At 38.2% G+C, this 21,360-nt stretch overlaps 1 protein-coding gene across 11 annotated transcripts in view; it reads left to right on the forward strand.

The window, feature by feature from the left end:
• Window positions 1-1,860: 1,860 nt before the first annotated feature.
• KIF21A (kinesin family member 21A) overlaps window positions 1,861-21,360 on the forward strand; it is a 132,815-nt gene continuing 113,315 nt past the window's right edge. For 7 of the 11 annotated variants that reach the window (XM_019736387.2, XM_019736403.2, XM_019736427.2 and 4 more), the window contains exon 1: window positions 1,906-2,327. In XM_019736387.2, the coding sequence (XP_019591946.2) occupies window positions 2,284-2,327 (44 nt within the window). In that variant the 5' untranslated portion in view covers window positions 1,906-2,283. Of the gene's footprint in view, window positions 2,328-21,360 lie in introns of all 11 variants that reach the window. The other 4 variants (XM_019736418.2, XM_019736489.2, XM_019736430.2 and 1 more) reach the window with 1 other exon arrangement.

A 21,360-nucleotide genomic window follows, 5' to 3' on the forward strand; every position in this document is an offset into this window, starting at 1 on the left:
GACCCAGTCATTAATGGGAATTTAAAGGTTTATACTACCTCTTCCTGAACCCACGTGCAATATGTACTCAAAGACACAGCTATAATTGGTGCTAATGTTTTGGTCAGAAGATCCAGACTGATGGCTTGGGACTGAAGTTGGCCTGAGACATATTTTGATTGGGTTGCATGTTATGTAAATACCATGCTGAATTAGTCGTCAATGTTTAAAAAACGAAGGAGTTTTACATAAGGGTCAGATTTTCTCTCTTTGAGACGTAACGAACATACAAGCAAACACAAAGCTCGGCAGCATTGAGTCTGCATTCCAGCAGTCCAGAGCTGAGGATAGCCACTGCCTTTGTAAGGGGCCTGTGTTCTCTATTACAGTCCTTGCCCTGCCTGTTCCACTTACATAAGTTACCTGCCTGGCTCCTGGTGGCATTTGTGTTTGTAACAGCTCCTACTGTGACATTTATACACTAGTGCCATTTTAAATGAGCATTTCTTTTTAAAAAGTCTTATACAAATTTCTTTCATTTTCTTGCTAAATTTGGTTGGCTTTACTTGCTTTCTTTGAAGCTTTGATCATTCCAAGAAGCAAGGTGACCGGTCCAGATCCCCCTACATGTGGGACTGCCAGAGCAGGAGGAAATGGTGCCCTGATTTGTTGATAGATACCTCTGAGGGGAGGGGAGGCTCTCCAGAAAAGCAGGCAGAGGAGAGCTTTGCCACCGATTTGTTCTACCGAAGGATAACTCACCATTTCTGTCCTCTTTACCTCCCAGTTATGACTGTTAAGACTCAGGGATATCAAGGTTAAGGGACAGAGTAAGTTTAAACCTATCTATAATTATATATCACACGGGCCTTCACTTAAGCTCATTAAATGCTTGTCTGTTCCGAGGTGTGCTGCATCCTCTAACACGCATGGCTATGTCTCAGCTGAGTAGGATGAATAGATGGGAGATTTTAGATTGTTGCTACTTGGGACAGTGCCTGTATTTGAATGGTGCCATTTAATCTATTCTACTGTTTTGTGTGAACCCACATGTTTATTTAGAGAACTTGTATGGGGCAGTCCACAAAAGAGACTCCGTGGTAAAGCTAATAAAGGCTGTTTCCGCAGAGCTATCTAAAGGCATGTGGAAGCACAACAGTCACAAGCAGAAACCACAGTGGGTGAATGTTGATAGAATCCCGGGACTGGAAAGTGCTTTCTGAAGGCCAGAAGGGAAAGAAAGTCAGCTTGGAAGGATTCACTACTACCCAGCAGGTCTTGGTGGATATTCAGTTCTGGGAACACTTGGCAGTACCAGGGTGCAATTCATTTACCAGTGTACAAACGATTTAACAGAAACGTATTCAAGAGTCTCAAGAGTAAATCATTTCCATATCCCACGCAGGCTGGTAAATGGGTGATAGACTGCAGGGCAGCCCAGCTGCCCAGACACAGTGGCCAAAGCAGGCAGCCAGTCTAGCACGAATGACTGACTCCCAGGAGGGAGGGCGTTCAGCGAGGGGCTGGGGAACGGGGTCAAAGTCCAAGCTGGAGGGAGGACGATAAGGCGAAGGGTGGAAACAAAGCCGAAGCAGAACGGCAGCTGGGTGATTCCTGGCGCAGCGCTGGTGAATCAAGCTTCGATTTTAGAAAAGACACAGGCAGTAGGGCGAACCTTCCCCGCTGCGTTCTCCCAGAAGAGCCTGGAAGGGCGCGCGGGCTCGCCGCCCTCCGGCGTGGGCAGCCCGCGGCCGGCATCGCTCCCCCGCGCCTCCCAGCCCAGCAGCGCCAGGCAGTGCCCGGCCGAGGGCAGGGCGGGCCGCCGGCAGTGGGGGGAGGGCGAGGTGGGGCCGGGCTGGGCGGCCGCCGCTGACGCAGTGCGGGGCCAGCAGCCCTGAGCGCCCGCGCGGGCGTGGAGCCTGGAGCCCCGCCGCCGGAGGCCGCGTCCCCACCGGAGGGGGCAGGGCGCGCTTACCCTGCGGGCCGGAGGCCGCCGGCGGCCTGCGGGCTCCTCCGCCGCCGCGCTCGCCATTCAAGCGCGCCGTGTCCCCGCCCCAGCTCCTGGGGGGTGGTGAGTGGGGGAGAAGGGGCGGACGCCCGCCAGCCGTGAATCACCTCCTCCTCCTCCTGCCTCAGCGCCGCCGCCACCTTTCCATTCAGTCTCCCAACATGGCTGGAGCGCGGCGGAGGTGAGCCGGCCGCCCCCTGCTGCTCCGGTCTCCTGCGCCCGAGCTCCGCGGCTCCGGCGGCGCCTCAGCTCTGCGGTGCAGCAGCCCAGGGGCCCGGCCGTCGCCAGCCGCCAGCATGTGGGGCACCCCGGACGAGAGCTCAGTGCGGGTGGCTGTCAGGTGAGGACGGACGCGGCGGTGGCGGGAGGGCTGCGGGCTGATGGCGCGGCGAAGACCTGCTCCGGTCCCGGGCGCGCGCCGCCGCGGTGTGAGACCTGAGGGACGGCCCGGCTGGGGGGGCTGGCGGCAGTGGAAACTGAGGCAGCAGGTCCCTGCCGGCCAGGCGCGTGCGGCCGGCGCTCCCTGGGAGACCCCCGCCGTCCTCACGCCGTCGGCGTTTGCAGGTGGCCGGCGGCTGCTTGGCGCCAGGTCCCCAGGGAGCCCTGATCCCTCTGGGGTGAGAGCCGTCGCCGCCCGCTCCCTCCGGGTCCGGCACCCGAGAAACTGGCGCCTCAGCTTTGGCCGCCTGGGGCGATCGCCTGTCCGGTTTTGCCCAAGGAGCTGCCTCTCTGCTGGGCTATGGTGCTCTTTTTATTTAGAGAGTGTCTGTCATACGTGTACATGCAACCCCGGCCTTCTGAGGCTGGAGACAAAGCATCAGACTGACAGCGCTTCCACCCGCAGGTTCTAGATGTCTGTGCAAATGGAAGTCTCGTTAAGCATCACCGCGAAGTGGATAGCACTAGCATGTGGGTATAGGAGACACACCTGGCCCCTTAGGCGTAGGAATGGGAATGCTATTTAAGATGAAATTCACTGGTGATGGGTCCGAAAGAAGAAAACTTCAACAAGGGAAAGGGTTAAATGGGTGACTGGGTGAAGCATCCTATGGTTAAGCAGGGTGGGTACACTATAAGATTATACATGCTTGGGTGTGAGTTTGGAAATATTGGATACATCAAAACTGTGTTTTGGTCAATGACAGATACATGAATATTGAATGTAATTTAGTCTGTTTTGATACATGTCAAGAAGCAAAGCTCTGACAGTTGCTGATGGAAAATTGCAACATCATCACTGAAATATTAATGAAGCATTCATGGTGGAATAAATGTGTTGCTTTCATAGCTCAGATAGTCTACTACTGTGAATTCCCTTCCCTTTATGTATACCTTAAGGATTATAAAAATCTGTTATCCATGAAATTATTTTTAAAAATCCTCCACTCTTGTAGTCTTTCTGGAAAGTTATTTTGAAAATCCTATCATATCAGCATTTCTATAGTTATGTTAGTGACAAATCTTGGTTGAGCATAGAAATGACAGTTTTAGATGTACTTTGTGTCTTTAATCAATTTAAAGAATAAAACAAATTTTAGTGTTGTTTTTTTTTTTTCATTTCCTTTACAGACCAGGAAATGACCACCCATGGAGGTGACAGTTTTATGACTGTTTAGAATCACCTGTTACAAAGTTTTAGAAGTCTTAATTTGGCCTTCTGGGTTATTCTAGGGATATGTATCCAATTGTTGATTAGACTGTTTCTCCTATTACTGCTACTATGTTTCTTTTGGCCTTTTAATACTTATTAATGGTGGTACATGGTGGAGGAAGGGGAAGGAAAAAGACAGTAAACCCAGTAAGAGGTAGTTTTGTTAGTTAGCTGATCTGGTCAAGGAAGGTGAAGAAGGAGCATAAAATAATAATGGAAGCAGAAAATTCAGCTGTGAGAGAAACCAATTTTAGAGATTTAAGATTTTTATCTGTGAATTCTCTAGAACATCATAGGGCAGTTTATTGGCTGTGCTGTTAAATACGATGCTGCTTATAATGGAGGAAAGCAGAGCCACGCATCACCCTAAACTGACATTGACAGATAAATCACTTATATTTGGTTTTGATATGCATGTTAGCACTTTTTAAGTGAATAATGTGGGTGTGATTGTTGGGGAAAGGCTTTATAAAATTTTAATAGAACTTTGTAAGCAGCATTGTGAAGATCTTTTTTTTTTTTCATTAAATACATTGTCTGAATAAATCCACTCTGAACTTTATTTACATAGGATAACAATAGCTTATATAGATAGCACTTTGGTATTTATAAAAAGCTTGGAGATATATTTTCGTTTACAACAAGTATTTATTGAACATATATCTCCATCTCTATTAGTCAGATTTCTGAGCTAAAAATAACAACTGTTAGACACATAGCATGGGCCTGGGTCAGTGATGTGTGTTCAGATATTTTATATCCTGTGAAATCTCATTTATTTCTCATAGCATTCTTTGATTTAGATCCTGTTAATATGGCCATTTTACAGATGAAACACAGGAAGATTAAGTAACCTGCCCAAAGTTAAACTGGTAGAAAGTGGCAGAACAAGATTTCCAACCTAGACAGGTTGACTCTGTAACCCAAATTCTTAACATTAAACCTACATGGGTGAGAGGCAAGAACATTCTTTGCAAAACTTTACTTAGCATAAGGTCAGTTCCATTTTCCTGCTTCTGTACTAGTTCAATTACAAATGAATGGCTTTGACAGGTTATCCATGCCTATATTTTGCTAGAAGACACAGAGCTCAGAAACAGAGGGCCTGAACTTAAAGCTAAAGTATTTCCTCAAAGTATTCAATCTTTCCGGCGTCCTCTGATCCTGCCCTCTGGTTTGTGAAAGTCTTCATCAGCAGGGTAAATAAATCAACACGTAGACATAAATTAGCAGGGCATTTGACCGACTTTCCCCCTTCTATGAATAATGTAGTAACAAGTAATAGAGAGTTGACTCTATTTGTGTAAATGTACAAAAGCATCTTAGAGGTTCTTGTATTTTGTTAGATGGAGAGCCTTATTGGTATGTTAAATCTGATGACTATTTTTGGTTTCTCAAAATAAGTGCATGGGCCATATAACTATTTGGTGAAAAGTTAAACAGAAAGGTTCTCATTTAGAGAGAACATTTTTTTTAAATTATTCAGTTTGTTGGGATGACATTGGTTAGTAAATTTATAGCAATTTCAAGTGTACGTTTCTATAATTCATCATCTATACATATTGTAATGTGTGTTCATCACCCAAAGTCAATTCTCCTGTCGCCATATTACTTGACCCCTTTTACCATCTTCTACCATCCCTACACCCTCTTTTCCCTTACCCTCTGGTAACCACTAAACTGTTTTCTGTGTCTATGAGTTTTTTGTTTTGTTTTGTTTTGTTTGTTTGTTGCTTTTAGTTTTATATCCCACATACGAATAAAATCATACGGCTCTTGACTTTTTCTGACTAATTTCACTTAATATGATAATCTCAAGTTCTACTAGGTTGTCACAAATGGCAGTCTTTCACATTTTCTTTTGGCTAAGTAATATTCCATTGAATATATGTACCACATCTTTATCCAGTCATCTGTTGAAGGACACTCTGGTTATTTCCATGTCTTGGCCACTGTGAAAAATGCTGTAGTGAACATAGGATAAATGTTTTCAGAATTTTTTGGATAGATACCCAGAAGAAGGATTGCTGGATCATATGGTAATTCTATTTTTAATTTTTTGAGGAACCTCCATATTGTTTTCCATAGTGGCTGTAACAATTTACATTAGGAAGAACATTTTTTATTGAGTTTTCAAAAGTGCCTTTTGGCAGAGTGTATCTGAGGTGTTCTGCAGGGCATCTTTCATTGTGGTAGTTATGGATGCAGATGACAGCCCCACTACCTGACCCCATGTTGCTATTGGGCACTTGAATTATGATTAAGGCTACTGAGGAACTAAATTTTAAATTTATTTAATTTTAATGAATTTATTTTAAATTTAAAAATTTTTCCTTGATTCAGTTTTTGGTAAACTTTTAAGTATGCTTGGGATGACCTGGTTATGTGGATCTACTTTTTAACTACAAACTTTATGAAATCTAAATACTGACAAAGTATTTCTGATGAACAGCTAGTGTCAGAATTGATATATGTTGTAAGTGTAATATACACATTGGATTTCAAAGACAGTATGAATATGAATGTAAATATGTCAGTAATCTTTGTATTGATTATTATGTTAAAATGATATTTGATATATTCAGTTAAATAAAATATTAAAATTAATTTCATCTATTTAATTTTCTTTTTTAAAAATGTGGCTACCAGAAATTTTAAAATAAAATATAATGTTGCTCGCATTGTATTTCTGTTGGATGGTGCTGCTCTACAATTTAAAAAAGGTGAGGAAGCAGTATAGAATAAAACTGTTCACAGCCGCCCGAGATTAAGAAAATACCGCAATATCGGGTATCTGTTTTTGAGCGGATAAATACACACACACACATACACACACATACACACACGTACATACAAGATTTAACAGCAACATTTTTTTTCCTCTGGGTGCATAGGTGTGGAAAGTTACTCATTATGGACTATATATGGTAGGTGATTCTAAATCTAAGACATGAGGTGATGTGTCTTTTTCCTTTCCCTGTCGTAATGTTGACATAACATTTGAAACTTTTTTTCCTATGCAAGAATTTTAGCTTGCAAAATATGTCAAGAGCTGGATGGAAATGGAAATACAGAAAGGACCATTGTGTTTTCATGTCATTGTCTATGTGGTTGTGAGCTGAAATTCCTTTGCTTGGCTTTGGCAGAGAACAGTACATGTCCTTGACAGTGAGTTTGGATTAGTGTGTAATGCTGTCTAATTTGCTGTGTATTCACCTTACTGAAGCACTTTGAAGCAGCAGCATTGCTCAGCAGGCTTAAGGGTTGATTGGACAGTCAAAAGCTCTGTTTTAGTTCTGTCACTGGCACTGATTTGTAATGTGACCTTCCTGAACTTTTCTTTTTCTTCATGCTGAGGTGACAGTGTAAAGGTATTAAGCGTTGTAAGAACTTTCCATATGCAATCTATTAAATATGTGGTTTTTTTGTTGTTAGTCAAACTGTTGACACAAATGGTGCCTCTATAGTGACAGAAAGGATCTATTTTACAATTTCAGACTTGAGTTATCCAGCAATATGTTTACTTTGGTTATTCTTGTTACTAAAGAGGGAACGCTTAGGCTTTTGTGGTCTCTGTTCCATTCTGGTTATAATACAAATGTACAATATTTTATTTCATCTGCCTTAAGGTCCTTTGAGGTAGACTGGACAGATATTTCTGTATTATACAGGTGAAAAAATGAGTCTCAAAGACACTAGGTGACCTGTTCAAGGTTTCTCAGCCACTAACTACCAGAATTGGAACTCAAACTCCAGTTTCTGATTCCTGTTTCTGTGTTCTTAAACATATTTCCCAATGTTTTGAAAACACTTCCCACATTAGTTTGAAGGTAATAAGGATCTTTCAAGCTGCATCATGCTTATACATGTGAGGTAAATTATTTGAAACAATTTAACGTTTAGAAAATGTAGAGGTAGATAATAATAAGCGAGGCTCTTAGAAATATTTACTTTATAGAAATAGGTGGTTGTCTGGTGTTTGATCATTTGTTTATTCCTTCCTTCATGCAACAAATATTTATTAAGTGCCTACTATGTGCTGGATGCTTTCTTACTACTGAGAATACATAACACATGACAGATCTGGTCGCTGCGTTCATGGAGTTTAGCCCTAGCAAAACGAGGCTCTCAAATGCACAAACTATGTTGGAACTAACACAAAATACAGTCAACAGCACAAACCAGACATGAAAGCGAATTGTTGCAGTTTAGTTTTTATTTCTTCCTTATTTTTTCAATAGCACTTTTTAGTTCATGCATTCCTCCAGAACAGTGATTTTAAAAAGGAAAAGTATGCCATTTCCGAACATATTTCAAACAAAAATTGAACTCCAAGGCCTACGCATTAAAAGGGTATTATTTCTATCATTTCCTACGTGATATAAAATACATACCCTACTTGTATGTCTTTGTATTTGGATCAAGAAGTAAGGGAAATTAAAAAGAGGAGACTGAAAACTAGCAGATGATGTGAGTTGAAAACCAATGAAATTATTTTATTTATAAAATATGAGTTGATACATTTTCTTCAGGTTTATTAAATTTATAAAGTGTGGTAGACACGTTTGTTATTTGGAACTCCATGGAAGTTCAGGTTTTATGTCTAATTATCACTACCCCTTGAGCTCTTCCCATCTTTCCTTCTAAGTGGTTAATATTTTGATGCATAATTAAGGGGTAGTAAAGGTTGCACTAGAAATTCAGGTTTAGTGAAGCCATGGAAGCAGAAATTAGGTTGGCAGTTAATTCCATAATATGCCCAGTCTTCCAATTCTCATCAATTTCTCCTCAAAGAAATGAACTTGGAATTTCCATTATTATGGATGTTTTCCCCCCAAGACAAGTTACAACTCAACCTGTGTGGCTCTGACTTATAAATGGTTGTTTTCTGTCAACATTAGACATGACCTTAGGTAAGTTTCAGATCAGGAAAAAAAAATACATCAATGAAAATGCATGCCAAGTAATAGAAAGAATTTGTATACTGTATATCATTAGAATAACTTTATTCAAAATAAAGCAAATATGTTTGTGATATTCAGTGATTCTCTCTGGCAAGCGGATTTGTGAATTCTGTTTTCAACTTGGTTTCCCAGTGGATTAACTATTTAATCTTCTCAAGAGTGTTAAAATAGTGTTCCTGTGGCTCAGGCTTTATTTGAGGGAAATGCTAACCAAGACAAAGGGGTAATTTTCATGACATCTTACAATTATTGTGAGGTCTTTTTGAATCTTTAAGAATTATATTTGAGGTTCCTTTGTCCTTTGCTTTTTGAAATTATTAGGCATTTTATATGTTGAACATAATTTTTAGTACTCATATAATTATTGACAAAATAGATCTTAAAACTTGAAAGAGACCTTGAAAGAACTAGCTGGTTAAGACCCCTTTTCTAAAACAGTTGAGGCAATAGAGGCCCAGGTAAGTTGAGGGAATTGCTTAAGGACCCAAAACAACAGCTCAAGTCTTCTTTGTGTTGTGGATTTTCTAGGACTTCGTGTTTTGCTGGCAGACATCCCAGAAATAGAATACATTTTAAAAACTACAGTTTTAATCCCTTAAGCACTCCTTATAAAAGTTTGACATTTAGGTGAGTTCCGACACACTCAGTGCTCATTATTTTGGCTTTATCATTGCCTGAATTCTAGAAACTGGAACAGTCATTCTACAAAGGACCTCTTAGAGGTAGAGAGAGTGGGACCCCTGGAGTAGGTCTCTATGTTGAGGGTCCTGGATATTCAAATGTGAAGAAATGCCAGAACTGGGTTAATATAGACAGTTTAATTATTTTAATCAACGTAAAAGTAATATAGACAGTTTTCAACATTTGCATGTAACACATTAATGCTTTAACAGCAGCTACAAAAGAACTATGTGTGTATAGTTTAATTTTGAAATAATGTTAAACATGTCAATAGGAGGATTCTGTGAATGCTAGGCCTGGGCCGTTGGCCTTCTCGCCCGCCCCTTACCTTGGTTCTTACAACTTTTTTTCCATATTCCTATAGACTTGAGGATTATACCACATTTCAGGAATAAAGGCATCCTTATCACAAAGGAGGTGGCTAGAAGGTGGGGTTGGGGTAGAGGCTGGGTGGGTCATGTGGATGGCGTGAGTTGTATTTATTGGGATCTGGCTTTGGAGATGGAGGTAGAAATCTGAGGGCTTTAAAAAGACCCTTTTTGAGTATCACTTTACTGCATAGATAAATGGTTCTTAAACTTAACATCTCAGCCCTTCCCATCCTTATTTTAGAAGTAAATAAAGAATACAACACATTGTGAGCATAACGAAGGCCCATCATCCAAAGAGTATCCTAAATCCCACCTGCTCCCGTGCAGGGAAATGTCTGCCTTTTGGGGCCGTAGACCTTCTTTATATGATCCTTCTTACTCTCCCTCTAAAATTCCAATGGAGGAGATATACACAATGTGATGAATTTCACTGTTTGGCTTGAAATGTACCCAAAACTCAGAGAATATTTAATGCTTTTTTTTTTTTTTTTTAGAAGGTGCTAACATCTTGACAGCATTATTACAATAGAATATTTGAAGGACATTGAGTTACTGAATTGAAACAAGCTGATACCTACAAATCTAGGTGGGAATGAAGGTCATTCAGGATTTAACCCAAAGGTCAATTTGCTAGGGTGACTCTCCACCTCTGTCTGCTTCTTCAGTAAGAGCAACAAACCAAGAAAATTGTTCAGACTTGGTTGTCGCGAGCTGGGCATCATGGGCTCACCCAGGAGCTAAATCAAGGTCAGCTCAAGGCTTTTTCCTCTTTGGATCTCTTAGTATGGAACTCTTAGTTTTTGCAATTGGATTTGAAATTATTCTCAGCTTTGGGAAGCTGTGTCTGTCACTTAGGCATGACAAGATCAGTTCTCTAAATATGATGAATTATATATTTTTCAGAGTAGATATACACATCCTTTGATATAGCTACATAGTCATTTTTGGAGCTGTTCTAAATAAAAGACTCCTTCAGCAAGCAGGAACATGAAACCTTGGAGAGGGTCAAGCTGTAGTTAATTATTATGATGTGGTATGTTGATCACATGGTGTACTAATGAGGCACAGGGCATCTCTACCCTCAGTTGTATTCCTTCTAATCTTATTTATATGTTTAGATCAAAATTCATTGACTTATTACATAGTTATTGAATGTCCACAATGTAGGAAATCACAGAAGTGGTAGGCATAAAAGCAGTTGGAGGTGAGTGATAATAATAGAATGAACATGGCGAGTTTAGAAAAGTGTTTTTGTCTGGACTCTTACCAGTGGTAAACTTGGCTTTACGGAAGATTTATATCCACTTACCTCAGTACACTCAGGAAAGGATGAAAAGAAACAACCATGTAAAAAAGCCTTTGGAAAACGATTTTTACACCAACACAGGCAGTAATATTACTAGAGATGAGTTTGATATAACCAACAATGGGCATTTTGATTATATTCGAAACTCTAGTAATTGAATTAGTCATTCTCTAATATGTAACCTATAACCTTAATTTGCAAAGTGCTCATAGGTATTTGTATCTGTTCTTTTGCTTTTTGAATGACTGTTACTTACACCACTATGAATGAAACAAAAATGTGTATACTTTCAAAAACCTTACCTTACATAGTCTCCTAATTCTCTTTTTGTTTTCAATATGTAAATCACATACCATCCTACTCTACCTTACCAAATTCCTTCTTTTATAGTTTAGTAAAATCCATCATTTTTATTCTTGCTTTTCTCTTTCCACAAAGACTTTCAGTTAGTATGGTTTTTAGTGTTTTGTGAAGTTACTACTATATACTTTGCGAGATTAACAATAGTTTTGAATTATATTTTCCACTAGTTGTTTAACCTATTGTAAGAGAATGGTTATCAAATTGGTTAATAAAAATGTGAATTCTCCTTCTGAATTGGGTTGTACCAGAGTTTTGAAAACATTGCTCATACGTTCCTTGTTTTCTCTCCTCAGCCTTGGCAATAACACACTAAACCAGGCTGTAGATTAATGAGAGCTGTAAGGAGTAAACTGAATAAAAAGACCAGAAATAATAACAACACAGGATTTAAAAAATAAATTTACATTTCTATAAATTATTTTTGGCACCTAGAGCTGATGGGGCAGTGCAACTACAGTATTCATTGATAAAACTATGGGAAGAATTGGCTGAAAGCATTTTCAAAGAAGATTGATACTTAGAAGCAGGAAGTAGATCTGTCAAGTCTAGTCTGATTATCTGAAAATCAGCTTTTAATCTCATAAATTATTTTTATTTTATTTATTTCTATTATTGAAATAACATAATCACATTAGAAAAAGTATCCGGGAAAGATGAGGAAAATAATCATAGTTCACCACCCTGATATCATTACTATTAACATTTTGGTATATGTGTATATTTTTAGTCTGTTTCCATATGTGTACGTACATTTTCTTTTACTTGTAATTTGGATACACTTTTATAGCCTGACATTTACCACTTCCAAGTGTAGCATACAAATTTTTCATGTCTTTATATTAAAGAAGGACATTTTGAGTAACATGTTAAATATTACACATCATCTGCTTTATTTCAATAACTCAATATATATATTGTTTCATATATCAAACAGTATGTTTCATATATCAAACAGTAATTTAATTGACAAGTCTTTATTATCTAATAAGACGTTCATTTTCATTTTTTCTCAGAGTTGTGCTGTGTTTTACATTTCTTGGTATATTTTCATTTGCACTGATGAGCCCACACTCTACAAATGTCTATTTCCTGGAATTGAAGTCTCTAAATAAGAGATTTTTTTTTTTATTTCTCTCCAAGAAACCTTGAAGAGGGTCAAGCTGTAGCTAATTATTATGATATGGTAAATTGATTAGTCGTTGTTGAAGGGGGAGGATAGTGCTGTTCACCCAAATATGTGATTAGATGTTACGCTACTGAGGATGCTTTTCAGAAAAGACATATTGATGTATAACTTTATCTCTCCAGCTATATCTATAGCAAGATATAATAATATATTGGGATAATACACACATTGGCTGAACACATTAGTCTGAGCTACTGATGGTATACCAAACACAGGTCCGTAACCATGCCATAATCAGTGCATTTCTAAGGTGTTTATTTTGCTTGTGTTCACCTCAGTTCAACATGAAGCACTTTTGTTTGTGTGGCCTATTGGTTACGTGGGCTGCATCTGTTCTACCCTAACATGGAAGTTGTCAACTGCTGATTAAACATGAGATTACAGGTTTCATTCCTCGTTATTTGGCCTGCCATTTCAGGTTCCTGCATCCAAATGTGACATCAGGGACATTTTCAAGTCTCTGTTTAGGCAACACAATATGATGCTTTTGAATTTTTGTTTGCCCGTTCAGGTCACTCAGAACTCGAAGCTGCCACCAGCTCGAATCCACTTGTACACATGTGCTGTCACTGATCAAGTCTGGGTCACTTCTGGACTTCAGTTCCACGTCGTCCAGGCCTCTGGCCAGGCTAGTTGTCTATTTCTGCCTGAACCCATGCCAACTTGAGGCCCCAGTATGTTTTGAGACAGATTTCACCTGAGATCAAGAAGCTGTGATTTTGCTATGGATTGACATGAAATGCACGCGCATGCACACACACTCCCAAACATAAAATCCACGAAGGGGTTGATGAATCTAGCCAACATCGTATAAAATACATTAATGTTAATAAGCAAAATAAATTGATATTTGTTTTTGTTTTTTTAATTTTATTAGTTACAGGTGCACAAGACAAAGCAAAACTTAGACGTTTACCATTTATATCCCTCACACTGTGTGAACCCCTCCCCCTCTCCACTATTCCTCTGACATCGCACAGAGCCATTACATTTCCACTGTCTCTATTCCTAATGCTGTACTCCACTTCCTGTAACAATATACATACAAATATATAAATATACATACATATATATATATATATATTTATATAAAATTATAGTTGGCATTCATTATTGTTCAGCTTCAGGTGTACAGTGCAGAGATCAGTCATCTACATCATCCCTGAGGTGGTCTCCCAAATGGGACACATGTCCATCGGATACCCTACAACATCTTTACATTATTGATTACATTCCCCAAATTAATTTTCAAAACCCTGTGGCCATCTTGTGGTTACCGACTATTTTCTAAACCTCTCACCTTCCCCTTATCCCCACCCCCCCGCCCCTCTAGCAACCCTCAGTTTTTCCTCTGTCTCCAAAACTGTTTCTGATTAGTTCATTCACTTATTCTTTTCTTTAGATTCCGCATATAAGTGAGATCATATGGTATTTGTCTTTCTCTGTCTGACTTATTTCACTTAACATAATGTTCTCTACGTCCATCCATGTTGTTGCAAATCGTAAGATTTCTTTATGGCTGCGTAATACTCCATTGTATAAATGTACCATAGTTTCTTAATCCAGTCATCTACTGACGGGCATTTCGGTTGTTTCCATGTCTTGGCTATTGTGTATAGTGATATTTGTTTCTTAATACCAGTTGGTGAAAAAGATTCTCAACTTGTCCCTATGACGTTTTGGTCAAATATCATATATTGGGTTTGTCGACAAACTTGAAGATTTGAATCCTCATCTGCAGCTCTCTTGATTGTCATTTTGAAATGGAAAATGTTGATCACTCCTGAACTGTCTTTACCTTTGCATTAATATGAAAATGGTTCTGTTGGCTTCTGCTGTGGCCACATGATAGGTGCACAGTGATGGACTGGCATCTCAATTTTGATAAAGCAAGCCATACACTGTGTGTTGGGCTAGGGAAGGCCACTGGTATATACTCTGCAATTGCTCAGTATGAGTCTGGCACATCCAGGTAAGCTGGCCATTGCTTTTTCTCATAGCACCTTCCCTGATAATAAGATGGGATTGGGAAGAAGATGAATGTATGAAGGGATCAAAGGCACTCATTCGTTTTTGGTCTGTGCTGTACTTTTATTTATTTCTTTAAATGTTTATTTTTGTTTTTCAATTACAGTTAACATACAATATTATATTAGTTTCAGGTGTTACAACATAGTGATTAGACAACCCTTTCTTATCTGGCAACCATCAAAATGTTCGCTGTATTTGTGAGTTTGTTTCTGTTTTGTTTGTTTTTGTTCTTTAGATTCCATGTATAAATGGAATCAAATGGCATTTGTCTTTCTCTGTCTGCCTTATTTCACTCAGCACTATACCCTCTAGGTCCATCCATCTTGCAGATGGCAAGATTTCATTCTTTTTTTTATGGCTGAATAATATTCTGCTGTATATATGTACCACCTACTCTTTATCCATTTATCCATTGATGGACACCCAGGTTGCCCCCATATCTTGTCTGTTGTAAATAATGCTGCAATGAACATATGGATACATATGTCCCTTTGAAGTAATATTTTGGGTTTCTTCGGATAAATACCCAGAGGTGGGATTACTGGATCCTTTTTTTGTCTCTTGTTATCACCTTTGTTTTAAAGTCTATTTCGTCTGGTATAAGTATTGCTACCCCAGTTTTTTTTTTCTTCATTTTCATTTTTTATGAAATATCATTTTCCATCCCTTTTCTTTCAGTCTGTGTGTGTCTTTCTAACTGGAGTGAGTCTCTTGTAGGCAGCATACTTAAGGGTCTTGTTTTCTTATCCATTCAGCCATTCTCTGTCTTTTGTTGGAGCATTTAATCCATTTACACTGAAAGTCATTGTTGGTAGGTATATTGTTATTGCCATTTTATTCATATTTTTATTTTTTCTTCTTCTTAAAGAAATCCCTTTAACATTCCTTGTAATACTGGTTTGGTGGTAATGAACTCCTTTAGCTTTTTCTTTCTGGGATTAAGGGCACTGATTCTTAAAATGAAGTACCATTCTGGCTCCTGGCAGCTCTGAATTCTAGATTAAAAGCAACATGGCTGTGCGGCAACAATGCTCTGTCTTATCCCAGTGTCCATCAAGGAACTGCTAAAAGCTGGGTGAGCTCTCTTTTTCTAGCTTCACACTCTTTATTAATTTTGTCTTTTCCCTTCACCCCATCCCTGCCTTAATTTTACTTACCTTGGCTGCATGGCTTATTGAAAAGAGCGTGGACTTTAGTCACAAAAATCTGAGTTCAAAATTTTAGGACAAGCACTTAACCTTTTTGAGCCTTAGTTTTCTCATCTGTAAAATGGAGTTAATACCCATCTTCTAGGGTTGTTAAGATTATGTGAATGTTGTAAATGCCTTACATTTAGAAGTGTTTGGGAAATGTTAGATTCTTTTTTAGTTTTCTCTCTCTCCTTCCTCCTCTTTTTCCTACCACCTCTTTTTTTTCACTCTCCATTTACCTCTTTCTATACATTTGGAGTTTTCCTCTTCTAGGTAAGACTTGTAGTCACTAACCACAATTTCTTTTCTAATCACATCAAGGTAGGGATAATTTCTTTGGTGAGCTCTGTTTTATAAAATTCCACTTTGATCTTGGTTTTGTTTATGAGATAATAATACTAATCTCATAGGATAATCTCATTGTCATAGAGAATTAACATATTTATAAAGCATTAAGAATAATGCTTGGAATGTAGTAGCCCTCCTCCTTCATAAATGTTAGTTGTACTCATTAACTTGAATTGTTTTTTTTGTTTTTTTTTAAGCAGGGATCTTCTCAAGTCTTCACTTGGGGCCCCTTTTTACAATTTATTGTGTATGTCTCTACTAATAAAGAAAAGGGATGATGTGGGTGTGGGACAAGTAGGGAGAGATTGATAAAAGGTTACAAACTTTCAGGTGTAAGATGAATATAGTTTGAGGATCTAATGTATAACATAGTGACTATAATTGACAACACTGTATAATTGAAACATTGTATAATTGAAACTTGCTAAGAGAATAGAACTTAAAAGTGCTCACACACAAAAAAATATGTGAGGTGAAGGTTATACTAATTAACTTGATGAGGGGAACCCTTTCACAGTGTATTTTGTATGAAATCACAACATACACTTTAAATATCTTACAGTTTTATTTGTCAATCATATCTCAATAAAGCTAAGAAGAAAAATGATAATAGTACATTTTACCTTGATATTACCAATTGACCTTACCAGCATTATATTTTTTTGATAAAATTGATGTCTTTGTTTGTCTTTATGAATACATTGAGTTGTGAAAGTCAATATTGAGAAGAAATTATACTGTCTTAACTAGGCTGTTTAAAATATTTTTAAAAGTTTTACCCTCTGATTGTAGTATACTAATGGTGTTATATTCCTTTCCTGGTTATCTTGAAGGACAATGGAAATACTTATGGATTTCCAGCTGCTTCCCTGGCAGGGTAAGCTGACTGACATGTTAAACCTTAAACCTCTTAAATATATTGCTTGGCATATCATTAACCTGAGCACACTTCTACTTATACCAACAGAGTTTTTACCAAGACTCCAAAAGTGGTTGGAAAAACACATACTCACACTCACATACACACAGATTTTGTATATAAGTCCTAAGAAAACATCTCACTATTTCTATCCTAATGTGAAGAAATTGAAAGATTTTATTAAGGTTAGAGTTCCTTTGCTAACTTAGAAAAGATATTTGATTAACTTTGTCCTTCCTTTTTGTAGTTCATATTATGTCATTTTTCGTATTTTTTAGTTTAATTACCGTGACTAAATAAATAATCAATTTGTGACTTTTTTTTCCCTTAAGACCTTACTCAATAATTTGGTCTTCTTTGTTTATACAGTATTAGCTGCTGAAACCTTTGACTAGATAACTAGTTTTATTTGCATTGAGAAACAAGTTTCTGACTGACATAGTATCAACAAACAAAGTCTGAAACTTAAATGATCCTGAAAACAAACTTCACTTTTTAAAACAAACCTGTTTAGGAAACAAACTTGATTGTACTCGTAAAATAAACAACCTTCTGTGTCCTTCACAAATTGTTTACTGTGAAATGAAGCCCTTGGAAGACAGATGAACTTAGGAGATATGTGGTAGAAAGTGGAGTGGACTATTGAAGATGACTAGACAGTCCTACTTGCTGTCCTTGATGAGCAAAAGAATCCCACCAATATTAGGTCTTAAAATAATGAACACAGTAGTAGAAATAGAGCAATAACACTGAGTATGAATATCTTCCAAGATCATCAGATTCCCTTCCCTCAAACTGAATAAAACAGATGCTGATATATTTGAGTTGTTTTCTGTACATTTTGATGAGAGCCATGCTTGAAAAAAGAACGCAATAACAGGACCTTTTGTTTCCAAAAGCAATCATCTTTGCGCCTTTTTTTTTTAAACTATCAAATATGTTTATTTGCACATTACATGATTTTCCTTTTCTGTTTTAATCTTTTGAAATGAGCTTTGGTGATGAAAGTAATACCTTTGGACTTTGAGTTCAGATCTCTTCTGTTCCGTTGACTCACTTTGATGTGGCAGTAGTGTAAAAGCAACCCTGTGGAAAAATAACATGACACCTCTCCATGACTCATGGCTCTCTACACGTAAAGTGGATAATGCGCCTGCTGAGTACATTATAGCCTCTTTGTAAAGTGCAAGTGAAAGTGTGAAAAAAAAGCTATTGATCCAAGCTCACTGCACATAGAGCAGAAGGTACTTAAGTCTATTTTGATATCGAAAATGGAGGAATGAAAATGAATTTGTGAGGATAATAAATAGCCCTATCCCTGACCATTCCAATTCATTTTGTCTCAGATCAATTCAATATATGTCAATTTAGTTTAATTCTATTTGTTAGTTATTGGGTTCCACTAAAATCAAGTGCACTCCCAACACTTTCCTAGGCACTGGGAAATGTAAGATCAATAGTTAAGGATTTTGTCCTTGAGGAACTCAGTCCTGTTGAGAGAGTCTTGCATGTCCTTACAAGACCTGGTAGCTCTCCCATGAAACATGCCAAAAATGTAATGTGAATGCACATATTCCAAATTATTGGAATAGTCCTTATTTTCCAAAAGAGTAATGTAAACTCTCTTGTTAATAAGCCTCCTGACATCTGATCTTTCCAATCTTCTCATCTTTAACATAACCCTGTAGGTTTATTTGCTTTCTATTCTTTTCCTTTGTACTTATCCTCTCCTAAATTTTCATGCTTATTTCATTAAGAAAAATAATCCCTCTCCCTAAATTTCATTCTGTTGTCACAGATGTTGCTTGCAAAGACTTATTAACAACCACTTATCCACACATACAAGGACATAAGTACATACACATACATGCACATATGTACACAGTTAAATACCTGTCTTTATCCCACATTGTTGATATCCGATTCTTTCATAGTGGCCACCTTGGATCTGACTGAGTGAGGCAGGAAGTGTCCATGGGAAATTCTCTAAAAGATTACATTTCTAAGATTAGTTTGAATAAAGTTTAAAATCCCTTTGTTAACTGCATATCTTTATCTTGTGTGTCTGCTTTATCAATTCTGCTGTGCTGTGGGTAATAGGCTGTGTTTTTTCTCAGGAGACTAATAATCTATTTTATCTTTCAAGACCCAAAGACCAAGCACTTTGAACAGGTGATATTGGTAGAGTTATGGGCTTCTGGATGTCGTTGACAACTCGGTTTGTTGTTATCCAAACTTTTGTTAGATGTACCTTTCAAGTAACTATTTCTTGTTGTAAGAAAGTGGCAGAAATGCTTTCCTAAGAGGAAATTGGGCTTTGACATCAGAGACTTGTTGCAACCTGACTCCTTTCCTACCTTTTAGCCTTGGGTGAATTGTTTAAGCTGTCCGAGCCTCAATTTCCTCATCTTTAAAAAGAAATCGATAATATACGAGGTGTGATCAAAAGATACAGTGTCTGCTGCTGCCACGTGCCATCGATGTAATGTTAATTGTGTTTTTTGACCTTGATGGAATTGTGCAAGCTGAGTTTTTAACGCAGGAATACTATGGTGAACTCTGAATATTATAAGGACTTATTAGAGCATTTAAGAAACAATGTGCATAGAAAACGGCCTGAGAAATGGGCAAACAGTTTCATCCTCCATCATGACAATGTTCCAAGTCACACATCCCTTCTGGAATGGCAATTTCTGTCAAATAAAAACATTATGGTGTGTCTCATCCACCTTAGTCACTGGATCTGGCACCATGGGACTCTGGCTCTTCCCCAAAGTCAAAATGATTCAGGACATCGAGACAGCCACGACAGCCCAACTAAAGACACTCACAAAAGAGGACTTCCAGAACTGCGTCAGAAAGTGGCAATGATGGAATAAGTGTGCTCGAAGTGAGGGGGAATATTTTGAGGGGGATTAATGGCAATGTATCTTTTACTGTAATAACTTTTTTAAAAATTTAAACATTCACCATATTTTTTGATCACCCCTATACTTTATAGAATTATTCTCCTCTAAGGGTGCCTTTCCTGACTAATTCTACCATGTTCACATAGGTAAATAGATTTTATAGTATATGATAGGCTGCTTTGTAAATAGTTTTCTTGGGTTTCTGTTGGTTTTATTCTTCCTCCTCAAGTGGATTTTGAATGATTTAAAAGCAAGGATAGACTTTTATTTCTTCTTTATCCTTCTCTGTGAAGTGATTAATAATACATCAGTAGGCATGTGAGATATGGTCCTCAACACCAGAGGAAATATGGTATACTCCTGATTATTCCTATGGAGACTTTAGTCAATCAAAAATATTTGACTGCGAATGTTGTTTCAGGAAGGACATTGTGTGTCTGGAGGTCATAGAGGTGAGTAACATATGAGTTTCCACTTTTAAGGAGCTAACACTGGGGAAGGGTAGAGACAATTAACATTAAAAGGTAAAGTAATTTCAGATGTTGATAACTACGATGGAGAAGATGAAACAATATGCTTGAAAACAATTGGCTTGGACTGAGAGGAGGCGTTTGAGTTGAGACCTGAATATTGAGAAGTGAGCCATGAGAAGATACAAGAGGATAGTATTCGAAGCAAAAGCAAGTGCAAAAGCCCTGAGACATACACCGACCTGTTAGTGGAATGGAAAGAAGAGCATCATAACCAGATACAACAAATAAAAAAGAGAATGGAGATAATAATGAGAGATAGGCAGGAGCCCGATCATTTAGGGCTGTATAGCCTAGAATGGAAATTTTGGACTTTAATTTTAGTGGGAAGGCTTTTAGGGGCTTTAAGTAGAGTAATGACATAATATGATTTACATTTTAGAAAGATCACTGATTGCTGTATGGGAGATAGACTGTGTTATAAGACTTTAAAATGGAGGTGGGAGACCAGTTCCAGGACAGAGATGGGGGAGGATTAGACTAAAGAACAGCAGTAGAGATGATGAACAGTAGAGATGGTGAACAATAGATCTGGGGTATATTTTGGAGACAGAGCTGTTAAGACTTGCTGGTAAAGCATGTGATGAAAAGAGAAGAACCAAGTAGTTTGTCAGGTTTGAGGCCCTGAGGAGAAATTGCTTTTTTGGGAAGGGAGATCAATAGTTTTAATTTGGCTGTGTGGCCATTGTTCTGTATTGGACATTCTAATAAAGATATCAAGGTGGCTATTGAATATATGAGTTTGGATAACATGGACTATGTCTAGGCTTAAGATAAACTTTTTAGAGAGGCAATAGCATTTATATGGTTGAAGCATCGGCTTGTATGAAGTCACCTATGAAAAGAAAATTTTAGAGAAGACTTGTGCGGAGAAAGCCCTGGGACACTCTAAAATATAGAGGCCCATAAGAGAAAAAGATCCAG

Source organism: Rhinolophus sinicus, linkage group LG02 (assembly GCF_036562045.2).
Source record: "Rhinolophus sinicus isolate RSC01 linkage group LG02, ASM3656204v1, whole genome shotgun sequence".
NCBI classification, from domain to species: Eukaryota; Metazoa; Chordata; class Mammalia; order Chiroptera; family Rhinolophidae; genus Rhinolophus; species Rhinolophus sinicus.